Source organism: Narcine bancroftii, chromosome 4, assembly GCF_036971445.1.
Source record: "Narcine bancroftii isolate sNarBan1 chromosome 4, sNarBan1.hap1, whole genome shotgun sequence".
NCBI lineage: Eukaryota > Metazoa > Chordata > Chondrichthyes > Torpediniformes > Narcinidae > Narcine > Narcine bancroftii.
The window spans coordinates 312,334,834-312,356,006 of NC_091472.1; the positions used below are offsets into that span (position 1 = coordinate 312,334,834).

The 21,173-nt window shown below is 41.5% G+C and overlaps 1 protein-coding gene across 6 annotated transcripts in view; it reads left to right on the top strand.

Annotated features, from left to right (window-relative positions):
- ttll4 (tubulin tyrosine ligase-like family, member 4) overlaps positions 1 to 21,173 on the top strand; it is a 75,896-nt gene that overhangs the window by 46,731 nt on the left and 7,992 nt on the right. For 3 of the 6 annotated variants that reach the window (XM_069935924.1, XM_069935928.1, XM_069935925.1), the window contains 9 exons: positions 2,532 to 2,614; positions 3,513 to 3,641; positions 6,862 to 6,984; positions 8,188 to 8,286; positions 9,504 to 9,638; positions 12,000 to 12,119; positions 14,442 to 14,532; positions 17,671 to 17,881; positions 19,314 to 19,384. In XM_069935924.1, the coding sequence (XP_069792025.1) occupies positions 2,532 to 2,614; positions 3,513 to 3,641; positions 6,862 to 6,984; positions 8,188 to 8,286; positions 9,504 to 9,638; positions 12,000 to 12,119; positions 14,442 to 14,532; positions 17,671 to 17,881; positions 19,314 to 19,384 (1,062 nt within the window). Of the gene's footprint in view, positions 1 to 2,531; positions 2,615 to 3,512; positions 3,642 to 6,861; positions 6,985 to 8,187; positions 8,287 to 9,503; positions 9,639 to 11,999; positions 12,120 to 14,441; positions 14,533 to 17,670; positions 17,882 to 19,313; positions 19,385 to 19,505; positions 19,544 to 21,173 lie in introns of all 6 variants that reach the window. The other 3 variants (XR_011356860.1, XM_069935926.1, XM_069935927.1) reach the window with 3 other exon arrangements.

Here is a 21,173-nt window from a genome sequence, read left to right on the forward strand (position 1 = left end):
ACGGAAGCCTGGAACATTGAACTGCCAGTTCTGCCCCTCCTGCATCCAAGTTTCAAAATTTCACATGGCCACATTGTCATAATTCCATATGCCAATCACACTCTAAGCTTGTCTGCCTTTCCTATAAGTTGCATTGAAATAAATGCACCTGAGGACATTTCCTCCATGTACAACCTGTTGACGTCTAGAAGAGCATGCAATTCTCACATCATCTCTTCCCTCCTCCACTCCTCTATCTACTCTGGTTCCAATCCCCCTGCAAATCTAGTTTAACCCCACGGGAGCAGCACTGGCAACCTTCCCTCAAGGATATTAGTACCCTTTAATTCAGATGCAAACTGTCACATCGGAACAGGTCCTTAGTAGAGCAGCCAAAATCCTGAAGGACCCTTACCACCCTAGTCATCATCTGTTTGACCTGCTGCCCTCCGGTAGACATTTCAGGTCCATTCGGTCACAGACAAACAGACTTAAAAAGCAATTTTTACCCCAGAGCCATACGTGAATTGAACATTGACTATTCTATTGTTTTATTGTGCAGCTTTTATATTTTATTGTTTGATGTACGTGTGCCCTGTCGGGATGCGTGCTCAATTTTGTTGTACTTGTGTAAAGACAATAAAGGATATCTATCACTGCAACTCCTATCTATCACCCCTCTGCCTCCCCATTGATCCGGAGTTCATCCAGCTCCATCTCCTTAACTCTCCTTGTCAGGAGCTGCAGCTGGATGCCCTTCTCACAGATTAAGTAGTCAGGGATACTGCTGGCTTCCCTGAAGACCCATAGTCAGTCTACAAGAGGAGAATTCCCCTGCTTTGGCTACCATTCCCTCTGTTTAAGATTAGAGCGGGAAAAAAAAATCTAAAACCTGACCTTTCCTGTGCCCACCTACTGAATCCTTTTTGTTCCTTGACTAGGGTGGCCCTTTCTTACTTTAACTCCTGCACCACCATCTCAACTCCTTTTACCGTAGCCCCTTGAGCCAAAGCCTTTCCGATGTTGACAGCTCTGCTACACAGTCCCTCACTTTTAATGCGATATTTGGGTCACCTGACTTTGATTCCCTTCAACTGTTGAACTCGGTTGCCCAATCCATGTCTTTTACACATTGCACTTGTATCCACCTCTGTCACTACTTTTTCGCAGCTCATTCTTAATATTAAGCACGTGTATGTGGTGGGAGGGGGAATTGCTTCTCAGCTCCCTTTTAAATCGTTCTCCTTTCAACTTTAATTTTGTAGACTCCTCTACCTTGGGGTGGTGGGGGCGGGGGGGGAGTAAAGACTATGTCCTCTCATCCTTATCTATACCCCATATGAAATGTTTACATGATTGGCCCTCAACTTCCTTTGGTCCAAGGTAAACAGTCCTGGCCTATCCAGTTTCTCCTTATAACACAAGCTCAGTGCATAACTTCACACCTATCTGAGTTGAATTCCATTCCTTTGCCCATTTTCCCAATTGATCTCAATTCTACTATCACCTTAGACAACTTTATTCAATGCCAATCATCACCAATTTTGGTTTCATCTGCAGGATTGCTAATCTTGCCACCTACAATCTCCATCAAATCATTAACATGGGGAACCCAGGATTGATCCCTGCAGTATACAACTGGTCACAGGCCTCCAATCTGAAAAACAAACCTCTAATACCATTCTGACTCCGACCACCAAACTATTTTTGTATCTAATGGTTTAGCTAGCTCACATTGGATTCCACATGATCTCACCATCTCGATCAGGCCTTGTCAAAGCCTGGCTAAAATTCATGTGTATATCATCTGCAGTCCTGATCAAAAGTAATTAAATTTGTACAACACAATTTGCCTTGCACAAAGTCATGCCGAACCCCTAATCAGTCCTTGCCTTTCCAAGACCATTATTTCTCTTTATGATTACAGGAAACGTGATGAATAATTTGTTCACACCAAGCTACAAAATGGTGTAATTTAGTTGAGTCGATTGCTGGATGTATGACCAACTCTTCATCCCCCAATCAACGGTCAAATTTTTTATCCTTCCGAAACCAAGCAGTTGCATTCTGTTATAACTTCCACACATCTCTGGTTTAAGTCATGAAGTCTGTCTCCAGTTAAACCTCTGCTCAGAATAAACAAAAATCCTTTTTTAATCTTGTTTGAAAGAGGCACTGTACTGTAAAATACAGTGGTACATCTCTAGCAGAAGTTGGTTTGAAAGTCTAATTCTTACCCTTTTGGTTGCTGGCCTATATTTTTATTACTGCTCATTTCCTCCACGTGACTTGCACCTGAAATGCAAGAAGGGATCATGGCCAGTAATCCCCAGCCTGTAGTGTGGTGTTAATGTGGCTCTTGGATTTTGTGTTTGTGGTTTGTGACCCAGTTCACGACAAAATGCCTCAAGTCAGTCATCAATAAGGAAGTGAGGGCGTTGCTATTAATAAGTAAGAGCAACCAAGTTCCGTTAGAAAGATGGTGGAAGCAACTACCTAATGGCATCCTGATAGCTTTTCTCGACTTTTCTGTTGCCCCTTTCTTTAAACAGCCTGCATCTGCAAGAGGAATTGGGATCCAAGTTATACATAAATGGAATCAGATCCCCAAGAAGCGACCTTTGCTGGTTCAAAAGTAGGACTTTTTTCCTCATTCATCTACAATAGTGTATGTGTACATTTATTTTTTCTGAACAATTTATTCACATTTGAATAAGTATACAAACACATATGGTATGTGCATACACATTTTTATTGATGTGCACTCTGCATTTATATATGTTCTTAATCAAAAACCCATGTTTTAACCATGTAGATTGTACAAGAAAGGAATGTTTGAACACAAGAGAAGTATGTTCAATTTGAAATCAAGTGTCAGCTCTCAAGCATATCTTCTTACCTCTCTTTTGGATCACTATTGAACATCAGGCCATTGGCTCCCAGATAGTTAGAGAACTGATGTCCTCAAAGGTTTCTCCTGCACAATTTCCAACCAACCTTGTGGTACTCCAGCCTTGAATGGCATGCTCTTTCAGCCTCCTCTTCTTGCTCATCAAACCTGTTACTTTATGCCTTCACCCTTTCTCTCTAATTGCTTCCCACTTACAGCAGGTTCAGTTTCCTAGTGCTATGCATGAACAATCCTTCACACCCCCCCCCCCTCCCTCATCAGGATTGTATGAGGATTCTCCACTTCTTTTTTGAAAAGAGGCTCAACCAGTTATCGTCCTCCACACTCACTCATCTTTCTCACATTGAATAGCTTCTTAAAATTCACCTTCTCTAGATCACAAATGAAACTATAGGCCCTTGCATGGGGCCAGAAACACATGTAACTTGTGGGATATGTAGAACAGTCTTTGTTTTAATCCAATTTGTACCCCATGGTCCCTGATGATTGTTTTTCTTTCCACAGATCCTGCCGGACCTATTCAGTGTTTTCTGATTTTATTTCAGAAATGGTCCTTCAGAGTTGCAAACGTTTCCAAATTTCAAATATTGCAATAAAATCTGCTTTATTTTCCTTGCTCTAGATACTTGCATAAACCCTACCTCATCGGCGAGAGTAAATTTGATTTAAGAATTTATGTCTATGTAACTTCTTATGATCCTCTGCGGATATACATGTTTACAGATGGCCTGGTGCGTTTTGCAAGCTGCAAGTAAGTTTAGAATTAAAATAGAGAGGGTGAGTTAGTAACTTGCAGGCATTGAGTTTAGGAGCAAACAAAAAGAAGCTAGAGGGACGGTGCATCAGGCAGCATCCTGACAGTCTCCATTTCAGGTCAGGACCCTTTCGCAGGGCCAGTCCCTGGAACCTCCTGCTGCTCCCTGGTGCTTGGGGGGAGGAGCAGGGGGAGGAGAGAGAAGGGGCAGAGGGAAGAAATATAGTTTGGTGATGAGATGGGGTGGGTGCTATATTGGAAGGTAGGGGGGGGGAATCGTGTGGAACACTGGGAAACTCAGTAAGGCTGTGAATGTTGGGGGGTAGGGGTCAAACTGCACGTGGAACAGCGGGAGGTGTCATGGACTGGATAAGCCGGTGGGTGAGCAGGCAGCCAGCCCAAGATTAGTGTGATGTTCAGACCCTGAGCATGGGGCAGGTAATGGGACAAGAGTTGAAACATGATCTTAGGACTACAAGACATTGGTAAGGGTCAATTTGGAATATTGTGTGCAGTTCTTGGTACCAGTAGGACGTAATTAAACTGGAAAAGGTGGTTAAAAAGCTTCGCAAAGATGTGACCAGGACTAGAGGGCTTGAGTTACAGAGGATGGAAAGGCTGGAACCTACCTTCCAATATACCACCCACCCCATCTCATCACCAAACTATATTTCTTCCCTCTGCCCCTTCTCTCTCCTCCCCCTGCTCCTCCCCCCAAGCACCAGGGAACAGCAGGAGGTTCCAGGGACTGGCCCTGCGAAAAGGTCCTGACCTGAAATGGAGACTGTCAGGATGCTGCCTGATGCACCGAGTCCCTCTAGCTTCTTTTTGTTTGCTCCTATACTCAATGCCTGCAAGTTACTATCTTCACTGGAGTGTAGGAGGCTGAGGGGTATTCATGTGGAGGTCTATGAAATTCATGAGAGGCGTGATAAGGTGAAAATCACAACCTTTTCCCTGGGATAGGGGAGTCTATGAGGGCAGTGGTTTTAGATGAATGGGGGGGAGGGGGAAGGGGAGGGAGGATTTAAAAAGGACTTGAGGGGCAACTTTTTTCACACAGGGCGGCATACATATGGAATGAGTTGCCAGAGGATGTAATAGCAGTGGGTATAATTACAACATCTGCAAAATATTTAGATAGTTTTAGAGGGACATGGGCCAGACAGGCAGATGGGGCTAACTTGGATGGGCACCTTGCTCAGCATGGATGAGGTGGGCCAAAGGGGCTGATTTAGCTCTGGCTCTATAACTGGTCTATGGTGTATAACTTGCATCAAGAAAGGATTGTATTGTACGTCTCATGGTCTACTAATGCTTTTGATAAATGGCATGCTGATCTACGCTTTGAGTTGTGTAATTGTTAATTGTATTGGTATGTTGATGAGCTGAAATATTTTAGTTATTTGCATGTTTTATCTCAAAGACGTGGCAGAAGTTCAAGTGACGAGCCCTCTTTCATGCCCAACACTCTCCTGTCCCTCACCACCAAATAAATAAAGCTTCAGGTTCACCAATTTTGAGCAAACAATGAGAAGCTGGAGAACTCGGTGGACCAGGCAACATCTCTGGGTAGAAATGATCAGTCAGCTTTATGAAGCAAAAGTGGCAAGGGGCAATAGCCAGCTTCCAAATTGGGGGTAGGGTAGAGAGCGAGAGAGAAAGACTGGAAAGGGGTGAGGAGGTGATAAAATACTGGATAGAAGAAGGTGAGCAAGTCATCTGAGAAGTTACAATCATTGCCTATTTATGTGGGGTACATGAATATTTTTAATGTTTAATTAAAAATTGTATGTTTATTATTAGGGGCAGAAAAAAATTATTAGAAATCATTTGGAGGCCTGAACAGTAGTTGAGATGTAGCATGCAGGGTAACGAAGTAATTAGAGGAACAGTATTTGAAATGGAAATATAGTAATCAAGATTAATACTTCTTTATTGTCATGTACATAAATATATCAAATTTGCTAACTTTTGCCACTAGTCGGGCGCCCCTACTGAGAACAGAAAGAGGCAAAAGAGAGTCCCTTCAGAGGTATCGAGTGTTCGTGGATCCCACTACCTCCCATGCTTCCATAACGGCCTCCTGTCTGTTCCAGTGGTGAACCTGAGTTTGAGGCATCCAAGTCACCCTCTGCCTCTGAGCCCCCAATACAATTAGGGAGCTGTTAACATGTGGGCCTTTGGTAGCCATGCCTGCCATCAGCACCCTCCTTAATCCTGGTTCCTACAAGCTCGTCTCGTGGAAGACTTCAATTGATGTAGACTGGACAAATAAAAGTGGTATTAGCTATTAGTGGTAGATAATTTTCTGGAATGCATATGAGGTAGATTTCTAGATCCCTACCTTGAATAAATCAATTTGGAAGCGGGCTATGTAGTCTTGTGCAACAAGAAAGGGTTAAAATAAAGTGGCAAAAGGATAAAATGACAAAATGATGAAAACCTACAGTTTTAAGAGCCTTCACAGGCAGGAGGGAAGTTTCTCCAGACTTGGGTCTCTTGATCAGTGGACAGTTTCTTCACTCAAGGTGATGCACCTTTGGAATGCTCTCTTCCGGATGTGCTTATTGAAAGAGAGTGCAAACCCAACACAAAGATCACATTTAAAGCGAGCTTACTGGAGCAGTGAAGCAGCAGTTCTGCTCTCCGTGCCACTATGCTGTCTTGTGACAGCCTATTGTCAGGTCATCCAGCTATCTTCTCCTAGCTGGTTTTTCATTCCATTGATTGGGTTATCAAGGTTAATAAGGGTTCAGGCCCAAAACATTCATTATGTATCTAGTTCTTACTGGTTTTGTTCTTAAGGGAAGATATGTGGAGCATATTGCATTACTGTCCTGCATGAAGCAAGAATAGTAAAATCCCTGTTCAAACAACTGGCAAAAAAAATCACAGAAAATAAATCGGTGAAACATAGGGAAGTTTAAAATTGGCGCGCCTCGCCATTAGTTTGCCAATCATGTAATGCACAATCTCAAGCAACCAGAAGATTCACTTATCTGGCATCTAGCAAGCCCCATAGAGGTTTTACTGTATCTCTAAAACTCAGGAAGTTGCCATTCAATTGAATGTAACATTTCTCAAGAACCAATCAGTCAATTGAATATCCAAAGTACAATCCTAGTCACTAATCACTGGATAGTATTTGCCTGTGTTGTTTGGACACCTTTTCTCCATGCAGCCATTACATTTGTCTTTTTGTTTTACTGATCAGGTATTCATCTTCCATGAAGAGTCTCAGTAACAAATTTATGCATCTCACAAACTACAGTGTAAATAAACTAAATGCAGAATATAAGCCCAACTGTGATGGAAAGCTCTGTCAAGGTCATAAGTGGTAAGTAGTTTGATTTTAGACATTCAGAGCGGTAACAGGCCCTTTCAGCCCATGATCCCATGCGCCTAATTACTCCCAATTGATCTACAACCCCCGGTACATTTTGAATGGTGGGAGGAAACCAGTGGCCTCAGGGAATACCCATGAAAACACAGGGAGAACGTACAAACTCCTTACAGAGAACATGGGATTCGAACCCTGATCCAGATTACTGGTGCTGTAACAGCATTGCGCTAACCGCGACACTAAGAGTGCTGCCCCCTTATTGGACCAATTTACATAATACAGGATCCTGTTCGGGAACTATCCATTTGAAATCAAACAAGAAAGTCTGTGGATGCTATGATTGCAGTAAATGCACAAAATTGCTGGAGAAACTCAGCAGGTCCCACAATGTCATTCCTTGAGGAAAGGGCTCAGCCCAAAACGTTGGTTATATATCTTTGCCTCCCTATGGCACCTACTGAGTTTCTCCAGCAATAGTTTGGACTATCCATTCGCCTGAATAAATGCAGCTAAATCAGGACTTAAACTTGGCATAGATGGAAGGCCAGCTCCATTTTCGCGAGACGAGATTAGCAATTATCGGAGGGTGTCTAAGCAAGGTGAGGGAAGGAAAGTATAAGGGAGAGTATAGGGGTCAGGTTTTATTGTTTTGCACAGAATAGCAGGTGCCTAGAATTCATTGCCCATGGTGGTGGAGGCTGGTACAATAGGAGGATTTAACAGACTCTTGAACCACTTCATTATAAATGACTACCCGTCAAACCAGGCACTTTATGTTCTCCGTATCTCCATCACTTCCTGTTTCTTGTGCATCTGTTAACTCTTTTATCAATACTGAGATTATTCATTTTTATTTCCTTTCCTTGTCTTCTATTGTGCTAGTCATTTGAAGATTTAAACTTTTTCCTCTTGTGCTTCACCTTTTTAAAACCCAGATTTGGTGTTTATGCGTGGAACGGTAAGTGCCTGGAACGGTCCGCCTTGTGTTATCGAGGAATCAGATACAATAGGAGGCTTTCATAGGCTTCGAGATAGAAGATATCGGTAAATGAATGTGCAGAGAATAAAGGGATATGCATCATGTTCATGCAGCAAAGCCTTAATTTAGTTTTGGAATCCTGTTGAGCACAGACAAGGGCTTACTGTGGTGCTCTATTGTTCTATGGTAGCACATATTGCTGTTTCACCTCTTTCTAGGAGCCTTAAGGCACTGTGGCTGTATCTGAATCAAAAGGGAATGAAGACAGAACAACTACGGGAGCAAATGAAGGATGTGATAATCAAAACCATCATAGCGTGAGTGAGTTTGTAAGAATAGTTGCATAAAAGCAGGGAATATATGGCCAAGTTTGTGTGCAAGTTTTCCTACTTTCTGCTAATTTACAGCAAACCCTGTAAGGATTCTCTTTCTTGGAGTGTGCCTTCTCTTTTAGCAAGTTGTGCAAGATTGGGAAAGCCAAAGTTTTGTCCTTTGGTCTCTGACAGTTTCATCACCTAGCTATTGAAATCAGTGCCCACTTTAGTCTAAGATGGAACCAGATTCATGTATCATATCATATTCTTGAAAAGCCTTGAGCTATTTTTCTTTATTAGAGATGGTAGTTGTTACCTCATACTTTCATTTTAATTGAGTTAATTGGTTCAGAGGGTGATTGTTTTGAAGACTGAAGGTTCAAATCTGGGGAACGAGATCAAAGGCCAGCCTTTTAGGGCAATAATAGAGTAATACTACGTTATTTGAAGTACTGGTTCTGGATGAGCCTTGAATCAAAGTCCGTCTTTAGCTCTATTCAATTTTATTAAGGAGGAACATCTTAGTCCTCATGTCCTGATCAAACACTTCTCTCAGCTGTTGTCTCTAGCCTCTGTGACGGGCAAATGGAGCCAGGTGGGGGAAGGCAAAGAAATTGGGTCAAACGGCTGGAGGGAGGAGAATGTGCACTTCCTGGCATGGCTTCATCTACCCATCAATGCCTTCTCATCTGGATGCCCTCATTCCTGGCCAGTTCCTTCCTCCCTCTTTCCCCCAACCCCCAATACAATCCATTTCCCCCTCTGCAGTCTCAGGGCTGATGTAGAGCCTTAAACCAAAAAAGGGTGTGTAGAGAATGAGTCAAGTACCAAACTATCAAGATTTCCAAAACAATGAGATACAGATGATTGGAATTTCACTGTAATGGCTGTTCTCAAATTGCCTGCCCAAAGTTCTTCAGCAAGAGTTGAAGACGTTGGTTATTCAGTGGGTTGCAAGGATTCTTTGTTTATGCAAGCTTTTTTTTCCCTGATGACTTTAGTTTTTAATGACGCGATCTAACTGGATGACATTTTCTGGATTGGGCTTAAAAGGTAGGTGACATTTTTAGGAGTAATATTTCCACAGCGTGATTACACAAGAGAAAATAACCAATTGCAATTTAATTTGTACAGAAATTTCATAAATATTGTTAACGAGTTTTTAAATTTAATCTATACAACTGGTTTACAGTTTTATTTGTACTTTTTAAACCTTGCAGCTCCGAGTCTTATGTGAACAGCCAGATGAACTTGTATGTAAGAAATCGTTACACCTGCCATGAACTCTTTGGATTTGATATAATGCTTGATGAGAACTTGAAAATGTGGGTCCTGGAAGTCAATATCTCACCAAGGTAAAAGTATTCAACCATCTGAACATTTATTTGACTGTGTCTGAGATTGTCTGTAGGAAGCATATTTGATTCCATTCTCTTGAAAGTTCTACCAATTCTTTACTCACAAGCTTGCCTTTCACTCAACTTCGTGCCATTCTGTTTGCATTTTTTTTCACCCCTTCATGATTATTTCATTTTAATTTGTGGATGCAGCAATAGTAACAGGCTCACGCGGCCAAAATACACGTGGGAGGAAACCCACGTGCTCAAACTCCGAGCAGACAACAGCAGATTGATCCTGGTACTGCCCCTACAATAGCATTATGCTCAACGTTACATTAACCCTGCTGCCCTTTTGGGCTTTTGCTGAATGTCACCTAAGCAGAGGAGATTGAATAAAATGAATGGTAACACTGTTGTCCAAATTGCACTGTTTCATAGGGACTAATGAACTAGGTGTATTACAGCTAAGATTAAAAATCAGAGGGAATAGTGTTCTTCATGTATCAGAAATGTCTTTTGTAAACTGGCCACCAGGAGGTGCAAGAAAGCACTTGGACAATGATTTGTTCGCAACTTTTTAAGTCCAACAAAATGGATGAACACCTCCGTCAAAGAATCTCATTTTCTCCAGTCCCGATCTAACAGACATCTTAAATCACTGATACTATTCTCAACCACAGCATTTTTATATTTAAAAAAAATGCAATAGTACAACTTGGCTACTGCCAATTTATTTCTTTTATATATAAAACTTTTTTTTGCATTCTGCTCAATTTATAAATCCTTGTTTTACTCAAACACATATCATAAGGACTCCTAGTCAGCCTGTTCTACCTTTTCAATCTTACCACTCTTGTGCACCTTCTCTCTATTCTATCAAAATCAGTCCCCTCTTTATTTTTGAATTGCATTGAATCTAATTTCCCAAATTATATTTCCTTAGTTGTAGTAAATTTTGAAATTCTTCTTGAATAATGGTTTGTTAATAGACATCAAATTGGGAAATTTATGATCCAAATCTCTGAGTGGAATCTGTGCTGCATATTTTCTTCCTCTGAAAAACAGTTACATTCTCACAACCATGCAAACCATTCTTCAGATGGAGGTTCTGAGCTATTAATTCTATTATCTCTTATCAGATTTTGCCTCTTGATTTGCAATTTTCCAGCATTTTGTTTCAGCGGTTCAGTATTTTCCTTTATATTCCTGGAGTGCTCAAGTTGTACAGCATGGAAACAGTCCTGTGCTGACCAAGTTATTCCATTTGCTTGTGTTTTGCCCATATCCCTTTTAATCTTATTAGTAAAAACACAACGCTGGAGAAACTGAACAGGTCAAACGGTGTACTTTGTATAGCAAAGATAAAGATACGTAACCAACCTTTCGGGCTTGAGCCCTTCATCAAATCCTGAAATGTTGACTATATATAAAATACACTGTTCGTCCTGATGAGTTTATCCAGCATTGTGTTTTCCTTCAATCATGGCATCTGCAGACTTTTGTGTTTTACTCCCTCTATCTTTCCTATCCATATACTATATAACAATTACAGTACGGAAACAGGCCATCTCGGCCCCTCTAGTCCGCTCTGATCTAAGTGATCTCCTCTCGTCCCACTTACCTGCACCCTGCCCATAATCCTCCAATCCCCTCACATCCATGCACTTATCCAACCTTAAATGACAAAATTGACCCTGCTGCAACCACCTCTTCCGGAAGGTCATTCCACTCAGCCCCCACTCTCTTGAGTGAAGAAGCTCCCTCTCATGTTACTTCTAAAAGTTGTAATTGTCCATTTCCTCTGGTGGTTCGTTCCATGAATCTGCCACCCTTTGTGAGAACAAGGTGCCCCTTGGGTAACTTTTAAATCTTTTCCTTCACCTTGTATCTGTGCCCTCCAGTTTTAGGTTCACTTACCCTGGGAAAAAGAGTATTTACCTTGTCAATTTCCATCACGATTTTTCATGCCTCTACAAGGTTACCCCTCAGCCTCCTGCTCTCTTGTAAAAGGCTTGTTTTAAGAGTAATTTAATTGAGATAGTTTTCAAAAGCTCTGCAGCTTAAAATATTTATGAAAATCAACAATTTGTATGAGCAAATCTCTGCTTTGTTACTGAGAAAACACACAAATGCTGGAGAAACTCAGCAGGTCAAACAGTGCCTTATGTACAAAAGATACATCACCAAGGGCTCAAGCCCGAAACTTTGGTGATGTATCGTCACCTTTGCTACATAAAGGCACTGTTTGACCTGCTGAGTTTCTCCAGCATTTGTGTGCTTTTTCATTTAACCGCGGTGTCAACAGAATCCTGTGTTTTACCCCTGCTTTGATATTGAGCCGTTGTAACTTCCAATCGTCTTGATCTCTTCACGCAGCTTACATTCAAATTCCGCATTGGATGTTAACATCAAGGGGCAGATGGTTAGTGATCTTCTGAATCTGGCCGGATTCATTATTCCTCAAAAAGAGGACGTAACTCCAAATATCACAAAAAGGTAGCGTCTTTTTTTGTGATCATCTGTTGGCAAAGTGTTCGCTGAAGCAGATCTTGTTGCCATCTGTTTTCATCCCTAAGTTCAAGTTTATTGTCAACTGATTGTTACGTACTGTATAGATAGGCACATACATAGCAACCCAAAATAAATATATATAAAAATAATTTATGGTTTTCTAGGTGTGACAGGCTTATGTTATTTTTTTATCTGTATTTTTATATTATATTTTAAAGAGAGTGTGGGGTTTGGAATGGGGAAAGACTCCGGTAACAACATTCTGGAGACAGGCTATCTGTTACTTCAAAGGCATAAAGCAGCTTGTTTATGGTTCCATCGAAATTCTAAAACACTGGATGTTTGCTAAGGACATCTGTTTAAACAGAAGGAGCCATCTGCTTGTTGACTTGTGCTTTTGGGAAAATGAAGCGAAAGAACCAGAATTGCTCAAGCCAGTCATGTAATTCAGACACTTGAAGCAAGCATTTTTATTCATCAGAAAGCGTTCAAGGGAATCAGTATTCAAGTGACTTTGAAGGAAGATGGCCACTTTGGTTGCTTCTCTTTGCTACTGTGGTCATTGTAATAGTCACTTCTGACTGACCCATATCTGTATCTTGCCCATTTTGATGGTTGCTTCGTGTAACCCTTCCCTGGGTCTGTGAAAGAATCATGGAGGTCACAAGCTTCGTAACCCCTACACAAGAAAGGAGGAAGTTGTGACAAATCATTTGAATGAAGAAACATTTCTCTGAAAGCAACTTGACAAGAATTTATGAGTTTTGAGAAGTCCTGATGATTCGGAGTTTCAATTACTTCATAATCACTTCTGAACTTTCAACACAAGATTTGTAAGACTAAACTTTGAATCGACTTTTCAGAATTGTGCCTAAGCTGTAATAGTTAGGGTAGTTCCCCCTTCCCTCCCCTCCCCCCCCCCCACCCACACACACACACACACACACACACACACACACAGAGTTAAGTAAGATTATTAATAAAAAATTATTGTTTTGAAGATATCATTATCCCTAGTGAATTTCTATTGCTGCTGGTCTATGATGTAACACTAGGATTGGTCAGTAGTCTCACCGCCTGTGGGAAGAAGCTGTTTCCCAGCTTGGGAGTCCTAGTTTTAATGCTCCTTTACCTCTTCCTTGAAGGTAATGTGTCTCAAAGATACTGTGTGCTGGATGGTCAGGATCCTCAATGATTGTCTGAGCCCTCTTTAAGCACCATTCCCTGTAGATATCATTGATAAAAGGAAGGGAGACCCCAGTGATTTTCTCAATGGTTTTAATCACCCTCCATACTGACCTCTGATCTGGTGCTTTGCGGCTACCGTACCACACTGTGATACAGCCAGACAGGACACTTTCTATTGCGCTCTTGTAGAACGTTGTAAAAATGGTGGCCGGTAGCCTTGCTCTGTTGTGCCTTCCTGACTAATGAAGTGGTGTTGTGGGTCCAGGACAGGTCGTCCTTTAAATGGATGTGAAGGAACTTTGTGCTGTGCACTCTCTCTACGATAATAGTGGGGAGTGGTCCTTCGTCCTCTGAAGTCCACCGTCATCTCCTTTGTCTTGTCCACATTGACACTCAGGTTGTTACTCTTGCACCACCGTAACAGCCTTTCAACCATGCCCACGTTTGCACGGACTGGTTGTGGAGTCCAGCAATCTTGTTCCCCTCTTAAAGCAACGTTTAAAAGAGATATCCAGTGCAATTTTTTTTTACACAGTGAGTAGTATGTGCCTGAAAATGGGATAATGAAGAAGAGAAAGATAATGGTTATGAATCTTTTAGATATGTGCAGGGAATGCAGGATATCTATCATATGTAGACAAGAGGTTTAGTTTAATCTGATGTTTTGTTTGGAGTAGATATGCTGGGTTGAAGGGCTTGTTTGTGTGCTGTATGTAATTCAGTCCGTATTTTCCTGTCAGAACTTTCATGCTTTGCACTGAGATTCATTCCAGCAGGCATAAATGTTGATATTAATATAGCTGCCTGTGCCCCATGAGAATTTCTTTTTGTCTTTATTTGAACCCAAATGAACCAGATATTAATGTAAAAATCATCATTGCTGCTATCTGTTGATGGGCAGAGTTCACCATGCTAATCTCTCCTAGAGAGGTTTTGAGATGAAGTAAACATTGAGGTGGATATTGGGGCTTGGTATGTGGTGTAACAGCAGGATGAAGGGACTCTATTCTTAACATTCCTGTCGCTAACTTGGGAGGGCACAAATGATGTGATTAAATGTTCTGTTTATTGGCATTTATCTCATTCATCTGTTCAAAATGTTTTTATTTTGCTCCACAGTACCTCAGCAACCGGGCGAAAAAGCAGAGAACTTACAGCAGATGAGAAGTTGAAGCGGGTCTATTACCTGAGTCAGAAGTCACCATCCAATGTAAGTCAACTGTCCATTTCTTAAACTTGTATTTTGTGAAGTACCAAGAGATCTTAATTGGTACCCCTGAAGTATCTGCTCACTACTACCGTTATACTACAGTTATGAGCAAGATTAATTAATGTCGTTTCAACAATTAAGGGATAAATATGGGGCATCTGATAATACTCTCTTCTGTTATTTCCAATTGAGAGGATATTTAAGAGAAAAACTAGGTTCAACTATTTGTAGGAAAGTGTAAATCTCATTAGAAAGGACAATATTAAAAAATATATTTCCATAATGTATCTTTTATTACAAACAGGAACCCATAAACATGGAATTTATAAATCTAAACAAAGGTGGGAGATGGATTTGAACATTATAATTAATGAACAAAGATGGTCAGAACTATGTTGAGATGGTACATTGATGCTATCAATGGAAGGTATAGATTAGTTCAGTATAATTTTTGTTTACACCAGTTATACTCTACACCGCAAAAATTGAATAGAATGAAATCAGATATATTGGTTCAATGTTTTAGATGTGGTCTAGAGGTGGGGACTTTCTTGCATTTAGCATGGTCATGTCCCAAAGTAAGACAGCTCTGGGTAGGTTTAGGGAACTTTTTAAAGCAGGCTACAAATGTAGAACTTATGCAAAATCCAGATTTATTTTTATGGGGGAAAATAAATTAAAATGATCAATATATCAAATGGAATTTGTTAAAATTGCACGAGCAGTGGAAAGAAAATGCATTGCAACTACTTGGAAATCAGACTCACATTTGGGTATGGAAAATTCAGAGTTGTACTCCTTTAGAGAAAATGACATAATTTAATAAATAAATATGATTTATTTTTGCCAAACTCGCCAGGTCCATGATGGATGTCCAGGTAAACGGGCGTGTTATTCGATAGTGGGAGTACAGAAAGTTTTATCCACCCCGATACCACTAAATGACTGTCTCTTAAAGTACAGCCCGCCAAACACAGAATATTACTCACGACTAAATCATACACGGCAGCCATCCATAGGTCCGATGTAGTGACCCTGACTGCTTCAGACTGCTCATTACGCCACAAGTCTATGCCCCTTTACTACTGGGGCTGGATTTCCAGTGCCATCTTCAGAAAGTCATTTTGTGATTCGGCAACCTGTGACCTCTCGACCCTCAAGGTTGACCCCGCTCGCACCCCGCCGCTGTTCGCCAATCTCACCCCTGATTGTAAGTTGGTGGCCACCAAGAGTAGGTGGTACTGTGCAGCTGACAGGCGTTCATTAAACCAGAGGTTCAGTGCTTATCGGGCGAGGGCATCATCGAGGCCAGCAATAGCCCTTGGAGGACCCAGGTGGTCATGGTAAAGAACAGGTAAAAGAATAGGATTGTCGTATACTACAGCCAGACCATCACTATCACCCCAGGTTCTTGTTGGTCAGACTGGATATGCTAAGAACAGTTCATTCAAGCAGACCAATTGTGGTTGACACATATTGAAATTCATTCCCCATCACCTGTACAAAATCTTTGTAATTATTTCCAGTATCAAACCACTTACTGGCAGCGGGATGTCAGCTAATGAGGTTGAAGCTGAGAGGAGCCTGTATCTCACAGCAAGTTAACATAACTCTCAGTCAGTTGGGTGTGGTTTAAGAAAGATCCTTTCACACTGCCTCAGTCGAGCGTTATTAAAATAATTGCGTAACATTTTGTTAGGTATGATTGAAAGAGCAGAAATTTGGAAATGCCGTTAAGGTGACCATGGATTTTTGAAAATTACAGTAAAAGTTCAAAAATCTGCACCCAGAGAAGTACAGTTTAGACAGAGGAGTAAAAACACCAAAATGCTAGAGGAAATCAGCTGTTTATTCAGCATCAAGGATATTTTTGACAAAAAGGGTCGAGGTGCAATTTATCATATCTGTAAAATGAGACAGGCAGTGAAGAGATGACGGGGAAGTGGGGATTTTTTAACGAAAGACAGAGAAGTCGATATTAATGCCATCATGTTGTAGAGTGCCCGGTTGGAATATGGTGGTGTTCCTCCAATTTATGGGTGGTCTCAGTGTGGCATACACCTCGACCCTTATCACATCCAATTAACACCTTTTGTTGGGCACTTAAATCGGTGCAGACTAGAGGGGCTGAGATGGCCTGTTTCCGTACTGTCATTGTTATATGGATATCCGGTTACATTTGGATTCCTTCCCCACTGTTTGAATTCTGAGACTTTCTGTTCTATCCTCCTTCTTCCTTTTCTGATTTTCCTCCTTGAAGAAGAAGGGCTCATGCCCGAAACATCAGCAATATCTTTTTGTCAAAAAGATCCTAGATACTGAATAAACCAGCTAAGTTCTTCCAGCATTTCGGTGTTTTTACTACAATCACAGCTTCTGCAGCCTATCATGTTTCTCTTGGTTTAGACAGAGGCCCTTTGGCCCACTGATTCCATGCTAACCATCAGTCTCACATTTACACTCATTGAATAATCATCATTTTTTAAATTCTCCTGACTTGTATCATTGCTAAACTAGCAGATTTTCCAGATGTTTGGATATTATCCAGAGTTTGGCTAGGTTTGTGGTCTCGACACTGTGCTGGATATGCCAAACACATGTATTTCATTTTTTTTTAAATTGCAAACATAGTATAATAAATTTTCAAGTGAATCTGGTAAAGGGAGTGGAAAATATACACACACTCCGGACCCCAGTTCAAGCCTACCCACTATTCACACTTCCAACCTGCGCTCCAGGCGCACCGCAGACCTTAAATTCATGTTCTAGGCCAATGAGTGAGCCCAATGCTGGTCCATCAGGATTTCTAAACAGTTGGATCCTGAATTATTGGGGTTTTGCTTGTAGAAAGGAAAAGTGGTGTAGTCTGTATTAGAATAGACAATACCACAGTCTCCATTCTAACATGAGGAAGAGTGGAAAGTGTCAAATTGTATTTTTGATCAGCGTTTGCTCTATCTCCATCCAATTAAATCATCTTCCGTCGCATGTGATTGTTAAGACTCTACTCAAGGTATGCAGACTTGGAGGGTTTGTTTTCTAAACAATAGTCTGTATTGCAGATGATCAGCAGATCTGTGTAATTTTTATTTGAAGACAGGAAGGTGATCTTTTGAATTTCATATCCTTGTCTTTCAGGATTTCTATTCCTCTCTGTTGGACATTCTCACCCCTGAAGACATTCAGATGTTAATGGAATCGGAAGACGAGTACAATCGTCAGGGGCAGTTTGAGCGGATCTTCCCCTGCCTGTTCTCCTCGCGCTATCTCCGATTCTTTGAGCAGCCCCGGTACTTTAACATCTTGCTTGACCTGTGGGAGCAGAAGTATGGTCGGAGCAGGCAGCCAGGTAGTACAAAATGTTACTGAATCTTGACCTCTGAAACAAAGAGAAAGTGTAAAATGTAGGGCAGGCTCTTCAACGGCATCTTCCACTACTTTAAAAGCCAAAGATAATGGGCTCAAGAGGAGTACTAGCATTTGCATTCAACATGGAAATAAATCCTGGTTTCTCGTTATTACTTGGTCAATGTCATAGAACCATAGAACATTACACAGCATAGAAACAGGCTTCTGGCCCTTCTAGTCTGTGCCAAACTATTTTCCTAGAGCTTGTAAACCAACTGCAGGTGAGCACTTTAACCATCTGGCACTCCTTTACATCGGAGAGACTGGGAGATTGCTTCATTGAGCACCCTCCCTATGTCTACTGTAAAATCGGGGATCTCCCAGTGGCAGCTCATTTCATTTTCCTGCCCCATTCCCATGCCGACAAGTCTCCATCATCTCATGCACTGCCAGATGGAGACCACCCGCAAATTGGAGGAACAACATTTGATTTCCATCTGGGCACCCTCCAATCTGATGGCATTAACTAACTTTTCAGATTTTAGCCCCCCCCCCCCCCCCACTCCCGAAGAAAGAAAAGTCTCTCTTTTCCATCCCCATGTCTCCTTTCTTATCCCTCAGTCTTCTTTCCTCCAACTCTACCACCGCACACTCCCCCCCCCCCCCCCCCCCACCCCGATCAGTTTATAACTTCTCTCTCTTGCCCATGTCCACCTGTGGCCTCTTGGCGGTTGACCTGTGCTCCTCCCCCTGATCCTTGTTCCCTCCTTCTCCAGTCATTATTCAGATGTCAGCCAGTTTTTTTTGCTCATTCCTTAACTCATGGCACAGGCCCGAAAATGTATTTGCCTCTAATGGACACTACAGGATCAGCTAGTTTCTCCAGCACTTTTATGTATTAACTACCATCACAACATCTGCAAACTTTCTTGTTTCACTCTGTACTCATGGAGTTTTTTTCATTTGATTGGGATATCACTCATTGGCCAGACTTGTTGGGGAATATGCAGTGCAAACTTCGTGATATTCTTAATGGTACCTTTCTGAATTGGGAAGATGTAACAGAGATCCAATTTCCTTCTACTTGAAATCTGTATGCTTTTACTATGATGGCCAGGTGATGTGTTAAATAACTCTTGCCAAGTCCTAGCTAGCAAGTACTGAGTTGAATATGCACATGCCAGTGATTTCCCAAAAGATTTCTGCTGCAGTAACCTCTTGCTAGAGTCCTGTTCAGTTGAGCTGGAGAAAACCTAAATTTTTCATTGATCTATGGCCCATGAACCTATCAGCTAGCAAATATTCAAATAAGGCTAGTTCCAAAGGGACGTACCTGATCTATCTGGAGAAGGGGAACAGATTAGTTTGACAATAAATGATTTTTATTTTTAAGAACATGCAGTATTTATTTTTTAAACATTTTGTTTCCACAGGAATTCGGTTGTTGCAGGAACTGAGTTATAGAAAGGTTCACCTGGGATTATCCGTTGATCCTACACATGTCGTGAGTGTTACAAAAGAAACTAATTGTTCAATCTTTGGTCTCTAACGTTAAGGATTTTTGTAAGAGAGTCTGTTGACTTGGTTGAGGATATGCCTTGATGGATGTTTATTATTGTACATAGATGTTTGACAGAGACCATAGGAGAAAAGTGACTGATGGGTGAGTGTCCTTTATGAAGAGAAAACAGCTGTCAGTACAGGCCAATTAAATATCTCCAAACTGTTGGAAATGGAGTATCCAAATGTAACACATTGCTTATCCCTGTTCTTGTCCTCTAGCCCAGCTGGATATATATATATATAGATATAGATATATATCTATCTATATATGTAGATATATATCTATCTATATATAGATGTAGATATATCTATATATATAAAGAAATCATTCCCGACAAGGTCCAGCAGTGGATCTGGTACCATCTGGTTGAAATGGTGCTGCCTTTCTGCTATGTCTTGGTTGCACCACGTACACCTGAGAGGTCGGCTTGTTGAAACGAGGTATGGGCGGATGACCTGTGTTCATGCATGCCTCCAGTCATCTAATATATTGCAATCCTTGCATCAGGTAATTTATATTGAAAGCCAACTAAGTCCAGTGTAAATGTGGGCACTCATATCTACCTGCCAACCTTTGATTGTAGCCAATTGCCTTTCCCAAGCTGATAGTTGATCTGGACGAGGAACTGAAGGATAGATTTGCTGTTTTTTGTCACTTTTTATAATTTAGACAGGACAGCACAGTTGGCATAGCAGTTAGCACAACGCCTTTACAGCGCCTGCAATCAGAACCGTGGTTTGAATCCCATGCTGTCTGTAAGGAGTTTGTACATTCTCCCCGTGTCTGTGTGGGTTTTTACCAGGGGCTCCGGTTTCCTCCTACTATTCAAAATGTACCGGAGGTGTAGGTTAATTGGGTGTAAGTTGGGCAGCATGGACTCGTGGGCCAAAATGATCTGTTATTGTGTGCTGTATGTCTAAATTAAATGCAGCACGGTAACAGGCCCTTCCAGCCCACGGGCCCATGCTGCCCAACTACACCCAATTAATCGACAATGCCTGCATTGTTTTGAAAAGTGGGAGGGAAGCCAGAGCACCCGGGGAGAACATACAAACTACTTACATAGAGTGTCCCATTTGAACCCAAGTCGCCGGTGCTGTAACTGCATTGTGTGCTCACTGCTACACTAAAATTCACATAAATCCATGGTAAAAGCAAAGTGAAAAGATTAATTATGGCAATGATTAAACTAAGTTTTTAGCATTTTAACATTAAAATCAGGTTCATTCCCTGTTGCTTCCTGCCATTCCTGAAGGTGCTGGAGGGTAGATAGAATCTGGCACAAACAGTCACTACAGCCGTAATTAGTCCTGACTCTGCTACCACCTGAGTAGTCATTACCAGCCCTGGATCACAATATCTGCTTCTCTCAACCTCCCAATAACCACTGCTTCTACTTTTCCTGTTGCTGTGACAGTCATTTTAGAACCATAGAACTTCACAGCACAGAAACAGGTCCCTTTTAGTGTGTGTAGAACCATTGTTTTGCCTAGTCCCACTGACATGCACCCAGTTAATAGCCTTCCATACCCCTCCCATCCATGTACCTGTCAAAATTTTTTAAATTGAGCCCTCGTTCACCTCCTCAGCTGTGAGCTCATTCCACACTCCCACCTCTCTCTGTGTGAAGAAGTTTCCCTAAACCTTTCCCCTTTCACTCTAAATCCATGTCCTCTGGTTTGTATCTCTCCTCCCCTCAGTGGAAAAAGCCGACCTATATTTACCCTCA